The 16083-nt window shown below is 45.6% G+C and overlaps 1 protein-coding gene and 9 non-coding genes across 10 annotated transcripts in view; all 10 read left to right on the plus strand.

The window, feature by feature from the left end:
- Positions 1-8569, plus strand: part of LOC142759194 (vomeronasal type-2 receptor 26-like) — a 67753-nt gene extending 59184 nt beyond the window's left edge. Inside the window, exon 6 of the mRNA XM_075861126.1 lies at positions 7647-8569. Coding sequence (XP_075717241.1) covers positions 7647-8569 — 923 coding nt within the window. The remainder of the gene's footprint in view (positions 1-7646) is intronic.
- Positions 8570-10911: 2342 nt separating this feature from the next.
- On the plus strand, positions 10912-10984 carry TRNAV-CAC (transfer RNA valine (anticodon CAC)). Its single transcript has one exon. It is a non-coding gene; the product is annotated as a tRNA-Val (tRNA).
- A 751-nt stretch (positions 10985-11735) lies between these two features.
- On the plus strand, positions 11736-11808 carry TRNAV-UAC (transfer RNA valine (anticodon UAC)). Its single transcript has one exon. It is a non-coding gene; the product is annotated as a tRNA-Val (tRNA).
- Positions 11809-12888: 1080 nt separating this feature from the next.
- TRNAV-CAC (transfer RNA valine (anticodon CAC)) lies at positions 12889-12961 on the plus strand. Its single transcript has one exon. It is a non-coding gene; the product is annotated as a tRNA-Val (tRNA).
- Positions 12962-13214: 253 nt separating this feature from the next.
- Positions 13215-13287, plus strand: TRNAV-CAC (transfer RNA valine (anticodon CAC)). The gene has a single exon. It is a non-coding gene; the product is annotated as a tRNA-Val (tRNA).
- Positions 13288-14033: 746 nt separating this feature from the next.
- TRNAV-CAC (transfer RNA valine (anticodon CAC)) lies at positions 14034-14106 on the plus strand. Its single transcript has one exon. It is a non-coding gene; the product is annotated as a tRNA-Val (tRNA).
- A 418-nt stretch (positions 14107-14524) lies between these two features.
- On the plus strand, positions 14525-14597 carry TRNAV-CAC (transfer RNA valine (anticodon CAC)). Its single transcript has one exon. It is a non-coding gene; the product is annotated as a tRNA-Val (tRNA).
- Positions 14598-14850: 253 nt separating this feature from the next.
- On the plus strand, positions 14851-14923 carry TRNAV-CAC (transfer RNA valine (anticodon CAC)). The gene has a single exon. It is a non-coding gene; the product is annotated as a tRNA-Val (tRNA).
- Positions 14924-15669: 746 nt separating this feature from the next.
- TRNAV-CAC (transfer RNA valine (anticodon CAC)) lies at positions 15670-15742 on the plus strand. The gene has a single exon. It is a non-coding gene; the product is annotated as a tRNA-Val (tRNA).
- Positions 15743-15996: 254 nt separating this feature from the next.
- TRNAV-CAC (transfer RNA valine (anticodon CAC)) lies at positions 15997-16069 on the plus strand. The gene has a single exon. It is a non-coding gene; the product is annotated as a tRNA-Val (tRNA).
- Positions 16070-16083: the final 14 nt, after the last annotated feature.

A 16083-nucleotide genomic window follows, 5' to 3' on the forward strand; every position in this document is an offset into this window, starting at 1 on the left:
AGTTGTATTAAACTCCGACGATTTTGTGAAAATACTGGTTCAAATTCACACCTGAGCGCCCGTTCAGAGGAGCAAATTTTTTCTTCCAAGTTTGCATTACTATTACACTACAGAACCTTCGACAGTGTGGAGTGGAGGCACCTCGCGTAATTTTGGTTTAGCATGGTTTCAGGCAAGCTGTTATTAAGTGCATTAAAACCCTTGATAAAAGTGCCAAGGCTCAAATAAGCGTACACATAGACTCATTGGTATAGTCTGAGCTTAGGGGGGTAGGAAGACAAGGTTGTCCCTTCTCCCCCTACTCTTTGCATTGGTAATTGAACCATTGGCTTCCTTAGAAATTTTAGCCCATTCTTTTATTTTAGAACTGCATTCATTCAGACATGCCTCATTTGTCAGGGCTGTCTGGAAGATGGGTCTGTCCTTATTGCCTGCAGCAACAAGTCAGGGCTCAGCTTCCATTCCTTACACTGCTCTGGAAAAGGGAGGGCGGCACAGTAGTTGGTTGTTATTAGCAACGGGGCCAATTTTGTTGTTGGACTGATGGAAAAATAAGGCCCTGTACACAGTCCACAGCACATTTATTTGACCTAATTCAGGCCAATCTAAAACTTTACATTATCTATCTATCTATCTATCTATCTATCTATCTATCTATCTATCTATCTATCTATCTATCTATCTATCTATCTATCTATCTATCTATCTATCTATCTATCTATCTATCTATCTATCTATCTATCTATCTATCTATCTATCTATCTATCTCATGTCTATCTATCTATCTCATATCTATCTATCTATGTATCTCATATCTATCTATCTATCTATCTATCTATCTATCTATCTATCTATCTATCTATCTATCTATCTATCTATCTATCTATCTATCTATCTATCTATCTATCTATCTATCTATCTATCTATCTATCTATCTTTCTATCTATCTCATAACTATCTATCTCTCTATCTATCATCTCCTACCTTTCTTCATTCTATCTATTTTGCATCCCTCCTGCATTGGCCAATTTTTTTAAATAACTCGGAAAACCCATTAAATTTATTTTTAGAGGGTAGAGCCCAGCCTATTCAACTGAACAAGTGACCCAGCACTATATATCTGAAGAAGAGGGAGAGCCCAGCCCTATATAACTGAAGAAGAGGGTGTAAAGGATCTGCCAGGCACTACGTCTGGGTATACTCCCAGGATTAATCAGTCGACACCTGAGGCCAGACCTCTGAGACTGACACCTGCTCCCACCAATCAGGGTGGCAGGCTCAGGAGTGGGAGAGCCTATCGCGGCCTGGTCAGTCAGAGTTAGCTCCGCCCCCTGTCCATTTATACCTGCCGTTTTCTCTTCCTCCTTGCTTGTTATTCTTCTTGGATTCCTGGCCCCACTGCTGCCTTGCTCCAGCCTGCTTCTGCCGTGCTTCTGTTCCGTTTATCCTGCGTTGCTCTGCCCCTGGCTTGCTTCTGCTCCGTGCTCCCGTTTGTATACTCCACTACTTCCTGATCCTGACTGGCTCATTCACCGCTCCGTTTCCTCACGGCGTTCCGTGGGCTACTGTATTCCCTTGCATGTTCCCTGTTTGTACTCCCTTGCACTTAGACAGCGTAGGGACCGCCGCCAAGTTGTACCCCGTCGCCTAGGGCGGATCGTTGCAAGTAGGCAGGGACAGGGCGGTGGGTAGATTAGGACTCACTTGTTCCCTTCACCTCCTTCCTGCCATTACATAATAACAAGCCCTTACCTAGTCTACCATTTCTTCTACGCTGACGCTATCATGGACCCCCTTGAGACCCTGACCCAGCAGATGCAGGGCCTCTCCCTACAGGTCCAGGCCCTGTCTCAGAGGGTCAATCAGTCTGACGCTGCATTTGTAGTACCCCTCACCTCACCTTTAGAACCCAACCTCAAGTTACCTGACCGGTTCTCAGGGGACCGTAAGACTTTTCTCTCCTTCTGGGAGAGTTGCAGACTTTATTTCCGCCTAAGACCTCACTCCTCAGGTTCCGAGAACCAGCGGGTGGGTATCATTATATCCCGACTCCAGGAAGGGCCCCAAGAGTGGGCCTTCTCCTTGGCTCCTGACGCCCCTGAACTTTCCTCCGTTGATCGGTTTTTCTCTGCCCTCGGTCTCATTTACGACGAGACTGACAGGACTGCCTTAGCCGAGAGTCAGCTGGTGACCTTACGTCAGGGTAGGAGACCTGTTGAGGAATACTGTTCTGATTTTAGAAAGTGGTGCGTAGCTTCTCGGTGGAACGACCCGGCCCTAAAGTGCCAGTTTAGGTTAGGATTATCTGACGCCCTGAAGGATCTGCTGGTTAGCTACCCCTCTTCTGACTCCCTAGACCAGGTTATGGCCCTAGCAGTACGACTTGACCGACGTCTCAGGGAACGTCAGCTTGAACGTTTCAATGTTTTCCCCTCTGACTGCCCTGCGATTCCCCCCGAGGTCCCGTCTCCTCGCTCTTCCACGGAGGACTCGGAGGTACCTATGCAACTCGGGGCTTCCATGTCCCCTCGACAACGTAGAGAGTTTCGCAGGAAGAATGGTCTCTGCTTCTATTGTGGGACGACAAGCATCTACTGAACACCTGTCCCAGGCGCAAGAATAAGCAGTCGGAAAACTTCCGCGCCTAAGTGATCATCGGGGAGGTCACTTGGGCGCACAGGTATTTCCCGTTAATACTAAACGCAATAAGATTTTGCTTCCCTTTCAGGTCTCGTTTGCTGGCCGGTCTGCCACTGGCAGTGCCTTCGTGGATTCGGGCTCATCTGCTAATATCATGTCTGTGGAATTTGCTATGTCTCTAAAAATGCCTTTTATTGATTTGCCTTATCCTGTCCCGGTAGTGGGTATCGACTCCACTCCTCTTGCTAATGGTTATTTTACTCAGCATACTCCTGTTTTTGAACTCCGTGTTGGCTCCATGCATTTGGAGCAGTGCTCTGTACTGGTGATGCAGGGATTATCGTCCGATCTGGTATTAGGTCTTCCCTGGTTGCAGCTGCATAATCCCACGTTTGATTGGAATACTGGGGAGCTTACCAAATGGGGTAGTGATTGCCTGATGTCATGTCTTTCGGTTAACTCTATTTCTCCCCGGGAGGAGGTAAACACGCTTCCTGAGTTTGTTCAGGACTTCGCTGATGTGTTTTCTAAGGAGGCCTCCGAGGTGTTGCCCCCTCATAGAGATTACGATTGCGCCATCGATTTGGTGCCTGGTGCCAAGCTTCCTAAGGGGAGGATATTTAATCTTTCATGTCCTGAACGTAAAGCTATGAGGGAGTATATCCAAGAATGCCTGGCCAAGGGTTTCATTCGCCCCTCGACTTCTCCTGTAGGTGCTGGCTTCTTCTTCGTGGGGAAGAAGGATGGTGGTCTTAGGCCGTGCATTGATTATCGGAACTTGAATAAGGTCACAATAAGGAACCAGTATCCCCTTCTTTTGATTCCGGATCTTTTTAATCAGGTTCAGGGGGCCCAATGGTTCTCTAAGTTCGATCTACGGGGGGCATATAACCTTATCCGCATCAAAGAGGGGGATGAGTGGAAAACTGCGTACAACACGCCCGAAGGTCATTTCGAATACCTAGTCATGCCCTTTGGGTTGTGTAATGCCCCTGCCGTCTTCCAGAATTTTATTAATGAAATTCTGAGAGATTACCTGGGTAATTTTCTTGTAGTGTACCTTGATGACATACTGGTGTTTTCCAAGGACTGGTCCTCGCACGTGGAGCATGTCAGGAAGGTCCTCCAGGTCCTTCGGGAAAATAATCTGTTTGCGAAGACCGAAAAATGTGTGTTTGGGGTACAGGAGATACCATTTTTAGGTCAAATCCTCACTCCTCATGAATTCCGCATGGACCCTGCCAAGGTTCAGGCTGTGGCGGAATGGGTCCAACCTGCCTCCCTGAAGGCGCTACAGTGTTTTTTGGGGTTCGCTAACTATTACAGGAGATTTATTGCCAACTTCTCGGTCGTCGCTAAGCCTCTTACGGACCTCACTCGCAAGGGTGCTTATGTCCTCCATCGGCCCCCTGAGGCCGTCCAGGCTTTTGAGACCCTCAAGAAGTGCTTTATCTCGGCCCCCGTGCTGGTTCAGCCCAACCAAAGGGAGCCATTTATTGTGGAGGTTGATGCGTCCGAGGTGGGAGTGGGGGCCGTCTTGTCCCAGGGTACCAGCTCCCTCACCCATCTCCGCCCCTGTGCTTACTTCTCTAGGAAGTTTTCGCCCACGGAGTGTAACTATGATATTGGCAACCGCAAACTTTTAGCCATTAAATGGGCTTTTGAAGAGTGGCGTCACTTCTTGGAGGGGGCCAGACACCAGGTAACGGTCCTTACTGACCACAAGAATCTGGTTTTCCTAGAATCTGCCCGGAGGCTTAATCCTAGACAAGCTCGTTGGCCACTATTCTTTACCAGATTTAATTTCTTGGTTACCTATAGGGCTGGGTCCAAAAATATTAAGGCTGATGCACTGTCACGTAGTTTCATGGCTAATCCTCCTTCTGAGAAGGATCCTGCTTGTATTTTACCCCCTGGTATAATTGTTTCTGCCACTGATTCTGACTTAGCCTCTGACATCGCGGCTGATCAAGGTTCAGCTCCCGGGAACCTCCCTGGGGACAAACTGTTTGTCCCCCTGCAATACCGGCTAAGGGTACTCAGGGAAAACCATGACTCCGCTCTATCTGGTCATCCTGGCATCTTGGGTACCAAACTCCTCATTACCAGAAACTATTGGTGGCCTGGGTTGCCTAAAGACGTTAGGGCTTACGTCGCCGCTTGTGAGGTCTGTGCTAGGTCCAAGTCCCCTAGGTCCCGACCTGCAGGCTTACTACGTTCCTTGCCCATTCCCCAGAGACCTTGGACCCATATCTCCATGGATTTTATCACCGATTTGCCTCCATCTCAGGGCAAGTCGGTGGTGTGGGTGGTAGTAGACCACTTCAGCAAGATGTGCCACTTTGTGCCCCTTAAGAAACTACCTAACGCCAAGACGTTAGCTTCTTTGTTTGTGAAACACATCCTGCGTCTCCATGGGGCCCCAGTCAATATCGTTTCTGACAGAGGGGTACAATTTGTTTCCTTATTTTGGAGAGCTTTTTGTAAAAAGTTGGAGATTGATCTATCCTTCTCCTCCGCCTTCCATCCCGAAACTAATGGCCAAACGGAAAGGACTAACCAATCCCTGGAACAATATTTAAGGTGTTTCATTTCTGACTGTCAATTTGATTGGGTCTCATTCCTTCCCCTCGCCGAATTTTCCCTGAATAACCGGGTCAGTAACTCGTCAGGGGTCTCCCCGTTTTTCTGTAATTTCGGGTTTAATCCTAGTTTCTCCTCCGTTTCCCCTGGTTGTTCCAATAATCCCGAGGTAGAGGACGTTCATCGGGAACTGTGCACAGTCTGGGCCCAGGTTCAGAAGAACCTAGAGGCGTCCCAGAGCGTACAAAAGATTCAGGCTGATTGTAGACGTTCTGCTAACCCCCGGTTTGTCGTCGGGGATCTGGTGTGGTTGTCGTCGAGGAACTTGCGCCTTAAGGTCCCGTCCAGGAAGTTTGCTCCCCGATTTATTGGACCTTATAAGGTCATTGAAGTCCTCAACCCTGTATCCTTCCGTCTGGAGCTGCCCTCATCCTTTCGCATACACGACATCTTCCATGCCTCCCTCCTGAAACGCTGCTCCCCGTCCTGGTCCCCCTCGAGGAAACCTCCTGTTCCCGTTCTCACCCCTGAGGGGGTGGAATTCGAGGTGGCCAAGATTGTGGACAGTAGGATGATCCAGGGCTCCCTCCAGTACCTGGTCCATTGGAGAGGATACGGGCCGGAGGAGAGGACTTGGGTACCTGCTCGAGATGTTCACGCTGGGGTATTGATCAGGAGGTTCCACCTTCTCTTCCCCACTAAACCGGGTCCTCTTAGTAAGGGTCCAGTGGCCCCTCATAAAAGGGGGAGTACTGTAAAGGATCTGCCAGGCACTACGTCTGGGTATACTCCCAGGATTAATCAGTCGACACCTGAGGCCAGACCTCTGAGACTGACACCTGCTCCCACCAATCAGGGTGGCAGGCTCAGGAGTGGGAGAGCCTATCGCGGCCTGGTCAGTCAGAGTTAGCTCCGCCCCCTGTCCATTTATACCTGCCGTTTTCTCTTCCTCCTTGCTTGTTATTCTTCTTGGATTCCTGGCCCCACTGCTGCCTTGCTCCAGCCTGCTTCTGCCGTGCTTCTGTTCCGTTTATCCTGCGTTGCTCTGCCCCTGGCTTGCTTCTGCTCCGTGCTCCCGTTTGTATACTCCACTACTTCCTGATCCTGACTGGCTCATTCACCGCTCCGTTTCCTCGCGGCGTTCCGTGGGCTACTGTATTCCCTTGCGTGTTCCCTGTTTGTACTCCCTTGCACTTAGACAGCGTAGGGACCGCCGCCAAGTTGTACCCCGTCGCCTAGGGCGGGTTGTTGCAAGTAGGCAGGGACAGGGCGGTGGGTAGATTAGGGCTCACTTGTTCCCTTCACCTCCTTCCTGCCATTACAGAGGGAGATCCCAGCATTATATAATTGGAGAAGAGAGAGAGCACAGCCCTATATAACTGAAGAAGAGCGAGAGCCCTGCCCTATATAACTGCAGAAGAGGGATAGCCCAGCCCTATATAACTGAAGAAGAGGGAGAGTCAGCAAGAGCTTACACACAGCAAGAGGATAAGCAGGAGAAGGGAGAGCCCAGCCCTATATAACTGAAGAAGAGGAAGAGCCCAGCCCTATATAATTAAAGAAGAGGGAGAGCCAAGCCCTATATAACTGAAGGAGAGGGAGAGATAATGGCTAGTGGCAGTTGGAGAGTGGAACGGAGCATGTGCGTCCTCCCTTATTCAGATCAGTAGGAGGACGTGCACATTACTTAGTTTAAATACTAGGGGGCACCATTATATTGAAGTAAAGGAAATATCTCGCAACTGAAACTTTTTTCAGGAAAACATAAGGAATATTACAAAACTAATTTTTAATGCTGAATTATATTGCAATAACATTTAATAGTGGGACAAATCCTTCAATACTTTTGACTATTTTGAATACCAATTATATGTAGTCAAATTGGGAATTAGTGCAGAAATACTGCATATATGCAAAATATCTAGACACATGGGTGTAGGTGAGAGACATAGGTAGCAATCACACCAGGTTCCTGACACCTGGGGGACCAAAGTTTCCTCTACCCCATTAAAGGACACACCGGTATTAGAAATAGCACATGATAGGTGAGGTCGATTATAGATTTAGCATTGCCCAGGTGTTTCAAGTTATCTAGAAAACACAATGCTTTTTAAAAAAAAATACTGTGGTCTTACTTATTACCCTTCAATTCATTGATCCAATGTTTTCTCATTAGTGTACCTGGAATTAATCTCAGGCTCATAGAAATGCAGCAACTACTTTACTTGTGTATTGGAATTCAGAACAGACTACAAAACTCAGAGAGAACAAACTCCATGTAGATCTTCCGCTGAGCTGACTGGAACCCAGAACCGAGAACTTAATGCCAAAAAGCAGTAGTGCCGACTTTTACTTGCTGCCGTATTTTCTGCTTCTTGTCTCTTTTTGAAGGAAACTGAATGATGTAATAATGTGTTTTCTAGATATGGAAAGATGTTTGAAGTGTCCAGAGGATCACTGGTCTAATGAGATAAGAGACACCTGCATCCCAAGAGCAACGGAGTTCCTGTCCTACAATGACCCACTGGGGTTATCTCTTGTCATCGTTGCTCTGCTATTCTGCCTCTTGACAGCTGGGATATTGGGAATATTCTTCAAATACAAGGACACAGCGATTGTCAAAGCCAATAATAAGAACCTCAGCTTTATACTTCTCCTGTCACTCATGTTATCCTTTCTCTGTCCTCTGTTATTTATTGGACGTCCCACACAGATGTCCTGTCTCCTCCGGCAAGTGACTTTTGGGAACATTTTTGCAATTGCTGTTTCTTCAGTTTTGGCCAAAACTGTCACCGTGGTCTTGGCCTTTAAAGCCACAAGACCTGACACGACACTGAGGAGATGGTTCGGGCGACATTTCACAACGTCTCTCTTGTTTGTGTCTTGTTTTGGTGAATTCTTGATCTGTGTTTTCTGGTTGTCTTTCTCTCCACCATTCCCCATGTATAACACTGAGATAGAGGTTGGAAAGATAATCTTGCAGTGTAATGAGGGATCGGACGTTGCTTTCTACATGGTCCTTGGCTACATTGCATTTCTGGCTGCGTTCAGCTTTGTTGTAGCATTTTTAGCCAGGAAACTCCCGGACACCTTCAATGAGGCTCAGTACATCACCTTCAGCATGCTGGTCTTCTGCAGTGTGTGGATCTCCTTCATCCCATCGTATCAGAGTACTAAGGGAAAATACATGGTGGCTGTGGAGGTCTTTGCCATCTTGGCCTCCAGTTTTGGACTTCTCTGTTGTATTTTCATTCCTAAATGTTACATTATTCTACTGAAACCAAAACTAAACATCAGATCCAGTTTAACTGTAATAAGAAGTGGCAATAAACATAATAAAAAATAGTCTACAAGTGTTATGCCTCATGTACATGTCAGTGTGTGCCGACTGAGTCCCGTCAGTGATCTGTGGAAAGATAGGACATGTCCTATCTTTCCACGGATCAGAGAATCAGGTCATTTTTCACTGACCCGATTCATCCGCTAAAGTGAATGGGTCCATGAAGGCTATCGGGTGCACTCAGATGCCGTTAAAAACGGCCCGAGTGGCACATCGGTCATGTGCAACTGGCATAAGAAGAAGGGGTAGGCCAGAGATGCATAATAAGCATTACAATGTGCATATAGTTGGCATATAGTTGAAACTTTAAACAATAAAAAATACTCCAGTTAAAAGAGTCTATTACTGTGTTTTTTGTCTAATTGATTTAGAATGATATAATAAATACATCTTGATTTGTGTGGCGATTGTGTTCTTTAATTAAAGCCGACTTTCAGTAAGAACAGTAATGATCTGATCTCTGTGATACCCGGGGAAAGAATCAACTTGGCAGCGCAACACTAGTTATTGACACTTGCTCCCAGCAGCGGCAACAGGTAATGCCAATTAAAATGTGCCAGGGAGAGTAAGATGGAGAGACAGGTTCAAGAGCGTAGTCAAACAGGCCAGTGGTTGGCCATGAAGGTAAGGCAGGATCGATTATAAAGTACCAAGGAGTAAACATCAGAGTAGTAAGACCGGACAAGTGTCAAATACTAGAGATTGTCCTGAGTCAGATTTGTGCAAGTATGAGAGTAGCATAGTCAAACAAGCCACGGGTTGGGTAACGGTGGTCAAGTAGGATAAGGATGCGGAGCCAAGCAGAATTTAAGATGATGGTCAGGAAAGGCGAGTCTTAACAGGAAGGTTCAAGTTTAAGTATAAATACAACAACTAAGCACAAACCAAGAATTAAACACCCATAATAAGCACTGAGGACGATGTATTGCCTTTATAAATGCTGTGAGGGAAGTTTAGAGCAGCCGCCTTAGCCACAGAAGAAAGACAGAGGCAGATTACAGAGGCAAGGTTAAGGTCAAAGTCAGTAAAAAAAAAAAAAGTGAACTAGTCAGACAGAATGTACCTTATTCCTAGGCAAAAGTTATCAGACATATTTTCCATTTTCTTTAAGTTGCTATTCCGTGATGTCACCAGAACAGGCCGGTATGACATGGCCTGTGGCAGACTTCAGATTGTAGGTGGCCATGAGCATGAGCATGCCGCTGGAGCAGGGAGTGGCAAGTAACACCAGCTTCCCCTTAAGGCCCCTCCTAGTAGAACTTACAGAAGGGTGGAAAGGATGTTTGATCAGTTGTGGGGCATGAACGTCCTCTTTCAGAATTCAGGTTCTCTCCTCAGGACCATATCCTTTCCAGTCGAAGAGATAGTATAAATTTCCATGTACTTGTTTAGAAACATGTTCGACCTCAAACTCAGAAAAGATCAATAAAATCGATGGGAGAAGAGCAGAGGTAGGTTTGGGTTTAGTGGTAAAGCTGGTGATGAATGTAGCAGCAGCGGACGCGGATCTCACTCATCCCAGCGGCTGCCAGCTTGCTTATCCGCGTCACCGGCATCTCTTTGCCCAGGGACATTGGCGCGCTCTGCTCTCTCCTTCTCCCCTAGTCCATGCCCATTGGGTGCATTTGCGCTCGTCCCAGCTCTTAAAGGGCCAGCGCATGCACTATGAATATTGCCCCAGCCTATCCAAGCACACCCTGGATCATATAAGGAACTCTGCCCACTTCCTCAGTGCCTGAACCCCTGTTCGAGACAGGGCAGAAAAATTGATATTTTTAGTTGGTGCTAATTGACTGGATCATTTTTCTCAATTAGTTTCTGCATGGGTTGTGTGCTGTGGGTTGCGGGGTAAGTAACAGTCAGGTTTCTGTAGTGAAGTGGTTATCGCGTTTGCCTTACAAGCGAAAGGTCCCCTGTTCAAGACAGGGCAGAAACATGGAATATTTTTTTGTTGGCGCTAATTGGCTGGATCATTTTCCTCAATTCGTTTCTGCATGGGTTGCCGTGTAATTAATATCCAAGTTTCTGTAGTGTAGTGGTTATCATGTTCGCCTCACGCGTGAAAGGTCCCCTGTTCGAAACTGGGCAGAAACAAGGAACTATGTCTTCCTTTTAACACAAAGAAAGCCTTTAAATTTGTCAAACTTTGGTTTCTGCAATGGTGGGTGTTCGTATCAAGGTGAAGTTTCTGTAGTGTAGTGGTTATCACGTTCGCCTAACACGCGAAAGGTCCCCTGTTCGAGACAGGGCAGAAACATGGAATTTTTTTTGTTGGCGCTAATTGGCTGGATTATATTTCTCATTTCGTTTCTGCATGGCTTGCGGGTTGCAGAACAATCAATATCCAAGTTTCTGTAGTGTAGTGGTTATCACGTTCGCCTCACACGCGAAAGGTCCCCTGTTCGAGACAGGGCAGAAACATAAAATTTTTTTTGTTGGCGCTAATTGGCTGGATTATATTTCTCATTTCGTTTCTGCATGGCTTGCGGGTTGCAGAACAATCAATATCCAAGTTTCTGTAGTGTAGTGGTTATCACGTTCGCCTAACACGCGAAAGGTCCCCTGTTCGAGACAGGGCCGAAACATGCAATTTTTTTTGTTGGCGCTAATTGGCTGGATTATATTTCTCATTTCGTTTCTGCATGGCTTGCGGGTTGCAGAACAATCAATATCCAAGTTTCTGTAGTGTAGTGGTTATCACGTTCGCCTCACACGCGAAAGGTCCCCTGTTCGAAACTGGGCAGAAACATGGAACTATGTCTTCCTTTTAACACAAAGAAAGCCTTTAAATTTGTCAAACTTTGTTTTCTGCAATGGTGGGTTTTTGTATCAAGGGGAAGTTTCTGTAGTGTAGTGGTTATCACGTTCGCCTAACACGCGAAAGGTCCCCTGTTCGAGACAGGGCAGAAACAAGGAACTATGTCTTCCTTTTAACACAAAGAAAGCCTTTAAATTTGTCAAACTTTGGTTTCTGCAATGGTGGGTGTTTGTATCAAGGTGAAGTTTCTGTAGTGTAGTGGTTATCACGTTCGCCTAACACGCGAAAGGTCCCCTGTTCGAGACAGGGCAGAAACATGATTTTTTTTTGTTGCCGCTTATTGGCTGGATAATTTTTCTCAATTCGTTTCTGCATGGGTTGCGGGTTGTGGGTTGCAGGGTAATTAACCATAAGGTTTCTGTAGTGTAGTGGTTATCACGTTCACCTTACACGCGAAAGGTCCCCTGTTCGAGTCAGGGCAGAAATAACGAACTTGTTATTGTTGGCGCTAATTGGCTGAAAAATTTATTCTTAATTTGTTTCTGTATGGGTTGTGGGTTGTGGATTGCAAAACAATCAATAAACAAGTTTCTGTAGTGTAGTAGTTAACACGTTTGCCTCGCGCGCAAAAGGTCCCCTGTTCGAAACTGTGCAGAAACATGGGACTATGTCTTCCTTTTAACACAAAGAAAGCCGTTAAATTGGTCAAACTTTGTTTTCTGCAATGGTGGGTGTTTGTATCAACGGGAAGTTTCTGTAGTGTAGTGGTTTCCACATTCACCTCACACATGAAAAGTCTCCTGTTCGAAACAGGGCAGAAACAAGGAACTATGTCTTCCTTTTAACACAAAGAAAGCCTTTAAATTTGTCAAACTTTGGTTTCTGCAATGGTGGGTTTTTGTATCAAGGGGAAGTTTCTGTAGTGTAGTGGTTATCACGTTCGCCTAACACGCGAAAGGTCCCCTGTTCGAGACAGGGCAGAAACATGGAACTATGTCTTCCTTTTAACACAAAGAAAGCCTTTAAAATTGTCAAACTTTGGTTTCTGCAATGGTGGGTTTTTGTATCAAGGGGAAGTTTCTGTAGTGTAGTGGTTATCACGTTCGCCTAACACGCGAAAGGTCCCCTGTTCGAGACAGGGCAGAAACATGCAATTTTTTTTGTTGGCGCTAATTGGCTGGATTATATTTCTCAATTGGTTTCTGCATGGCTTGCGGGTTGCAGAACAATCAATATCCAAGTTTCTGTAGTGTAGTGGTTATCACGTTCGCCTCACCCGCGAAAGGTCACCTGTTCGAAACTGGGCAGAAACAAGGAACTATGTCTTACTTTTAACACAAAGAAAGCCTTTAAATTTGTCAAACTTTGGTTTCTGCAATGGTGGGTTTTTGTATCAAGGGGAAGTTTCTGTAGTGTAGTGGTTATCACGTTCGCCTAACACGCGGTAGGTCCCCTGTTCGAGACAGGGCAGAAACATGCAATTTTTTTTGTTGGCGCTAATTGGCTGGATTATATTTCTCATTTCGTTTCTGCATGGCTTGCGGGTTGCAGAACAATCAATATCCAAGTTTCTGTAGTGTAGTGGTTATCACGTTCGCCTCACACGCGAAAGGTCCCCTGTTCGAGACAGGGCAGAAACAAAAAATTTTTTTGTTGGCGCTAATTGGCTGGATTATATTTCTCATTTCGTTTCTGCATGGCTTGCGGGTTGCAGAACAATCAATATCCAAGTTTCTGTAGTGTAGTGGTTATCACGTTTGCCTCACACGCGAAAGGTCCCCTGTTCGAAACTGGGCAGAAACAAGGAACTATGTCTTACTTTTAACACAAAGAAAGCCTTTAAATTTGTCAAACTTTGGTTTCTGCAATGGTGGGTTTTTGTATCAAAGGGAAGTTTCTGTAGTGTAGTGGTTATCACGTTCGCCTCACACGCGAAAGGTCCCCTGTTCGAGACAGGGCAGAAACATGCAATTTTTTTTGTTGGCGCTAATTGGCTGGATTATATTTCTCATTTAGTTTCTGCATGGCTTGCGGGTTGCAGAACAATCAATATCCAAGTTTCTGTAGTGTAGTGGTTATCACGTTCGCCTAACACGCGAAAGGTCCCCTGTTCGAGACAGGGCCGAAACATGCAATTTTTTTTGTTGGCGCTAATTGGCTGGATTATATTTCTCATTTAGTTTCTGCATGGCTTGCGGGTTGCAGAACAATCAATATCCAAGTTTCTGTAGTGTATTGGTTATCACATTCGCCTCACACGCGAAAGGTCCCCTGTTCGAGACAGGGCAGAAACATGGAATTTTTTTTGTTGGCGCTAATTGGCTGGATTATATTTCTCATTTCGTTTCTGCATGGCTTGCGGGTTGCAGAACAATCAATATCCAAGTTTCTGTAGTGTAGTGGTTATCACGTTTGCCTCACACGCGAAAGGTCCCCTGTTCGAAACTGGGCAGAAACAAGGAACTATGTCTTCCTTTTAACACAAAGAAAGCCTTTAAATTTGTCAAACTTTGGTTTCTGCAATGGTGGGTTTTTGTATCAAGGGGAAGTTTCTGTAGTGTAGTGGTTATCACGTTCGCCTAACACGCGAAAGGTCCCCTGTTCGAGGCAGGGCAGAAACATGGAATTTTTTTTGTTGGCGCTAATTGGCTGGATTATATTTCTCATTTCGTTTCTGCATGGCTTGCGGGTTGCAGAACAATCAATATCCAAGTTTCTGTAGTGTAGTGGTTATCACGTTTGCCTCACACGCGAAAGGTCCCCTGTTCGAGACAGGGCAGAAACATGCAATTTTTTTTGTTGGCGCTAATTGGCTGGATTATATTTCTCATTTCGTTTCTGCATGGCTTGCGGGTTGCAGAACAATCAATATCCAAGTTTCTGTAGTGTAGTGGTTATCACGTTCGCCTCACACGCGGAAGGTCCCCTGTTCGAGACAGGGAAGAAACAAGGAACTATGTCTTCCTTTTAACACAAAGAAAGCCTTTAAATTTGTCAAACTTTGGTTTCTGCAATGGTGGGTTTTTGTATCAAAGGGAAGTTTCTGTAGTGTAGTGGTTATCACGTTCGCCTAACACGCGGTAGGTCCCCTGTTCGAGACAGGGCAGAAACATGCAATTTTTTTTGTTGGCGCTAATTGGCTGGATTATATTTCTCATTTCGTTTCTGCATGGCTTGCGGGTTGCAGAACAATCAATATCCAAGTTTCTGTAGTGTAGTGGTTATCACGTTCGCCTCACACGCGAAAGGTCCCCTGTTCGAGACAGGGCAGAAACAAAAAATTTTTTTGTTGGCGCTAATTGGCTGGATTATATTTCTCATTTCGTTTCTGCATGGCTTGCGGGTTGCAGAACAATCAATATCCAAGTTTCTGTAGTGTAGTGGTTATCACGTTTGCCTCACACGCGAAAGGTCCCCTGTTCGAAACTGGGCAGAAACAAGGAACTATGTCTTACTTTTAACACAAAGAAAGCCTTTAAATTTGTCAAACTTTGGTTTCTGCAATGGTGGGTTTTTGTATCAAAGGGAAGTTTCTGTAGTGTAGTGGTTATCACGTTCGCCTCACACGCGAAAGGTCCCCTGTTCGAGACAGGGCAGAAACATGCAATTTTTTTTGTTGGCGCTAATTGGCTGGATTATATTTCTCATTTAGTTTCTGCATGGCTTGCGGGTTGCAGAACAATCAATATCCAAGTTTCTGTAGTGTAGTGGTTATCACGTTCGCCTAACACGCGAAAGGTCCCCTGTTCGAGACAGGGCCGAAACATGCAATTTTTTTTGTTGGCGCTAATTGGCTGGATTATATTTCTCATTTAGTTTCTGCATGGCTTGCGGGTTGCAGAACAATCAATATCCAAGTTTCTGTAGTGTATTGGTTATCACATTCGCCTCACACGCGAAAGGTCCCCTGTTCGAGACAGGGCAGAAACATGGAATTTTTTTTGTTGGCGCTAATTGGCTGGATTATATTTCTCATTTCGTTTCTGCATGGCTTGCGGGTTGCAGAACAATCAATATCCAAGTTTCTGTAGTGTAGTGGTTATCACGTTTGCCTCACACGCGAAAGGTCCCCTGTTCGAAACTGGGCAGAAACAAGGAACTATGTCTTCCTTTTAACACAAAGAAAGCCTTTAAATTTGTCAAACTTTGGTTTCTGCAATGGTGGGTTTTTGTATCAAGGGGAAGTTTCTGTAGTGTAGTGGTTATCACGTTCGCCTAACACGCGAAAGGTCCCCTGTTCGAGGCAGGGCAGAAACATGGAATTTTTTTTGTTGGCGCTAATTGGCTGGATTATATTTCTCATTTCGTTTCTGCATGGCTTGCGGGTTGCAGAACAATCAATATCCAAGTTTCTGTAGTGTAGTGGTTATCACGTTTGCCTCACACGCGAAAGGTCCCCTGTTCGAGACAGGGCAGAAACATGCAATTTTTTTTGTTGGCGCTAATTGGCTGGATTATATTTCTCATTTCGTTTCTGCATGGCTTGCGGGTTGCAGAACAATCAATATCCAAGTTTCTGTAGTGTAGTGGTTATCACGTTCGCCTCACACGCGGAAGGTCCCCTGTTCGAGACAGGGAAGAAACAAGGAACTATGTCTTCCTTTTAACACAAAGAAAGCCTTTAAATTTGTCAAACTTTGGTTTCTGCAATGGTGGGTTTTTGTATCAAAGGGAAGTTTCTGTAGTGTAGTGGTTATCACGTTCGCCTCACACGCGAAAGGTCCCCTGTTCGAGACAGGGCAGAAACATGCAATTTTTTTTG

Source organism: Rhinoderma darwinii, chromosome 4, assembly GCF_050947455.1.
Source record: "Rhinoderma darwinii isolate aRhiDar2 chromosome 4, aRhiDar2.hap1, whole genome shotgun sequence".
In the NCBI taxonomy this organism is placed as follows: Eukaryota; Metazoa; Chordata; class Amphibia; order Anura; family Rhinodermatidae; genus Rhinoderma; species Rhinoderma darwinii.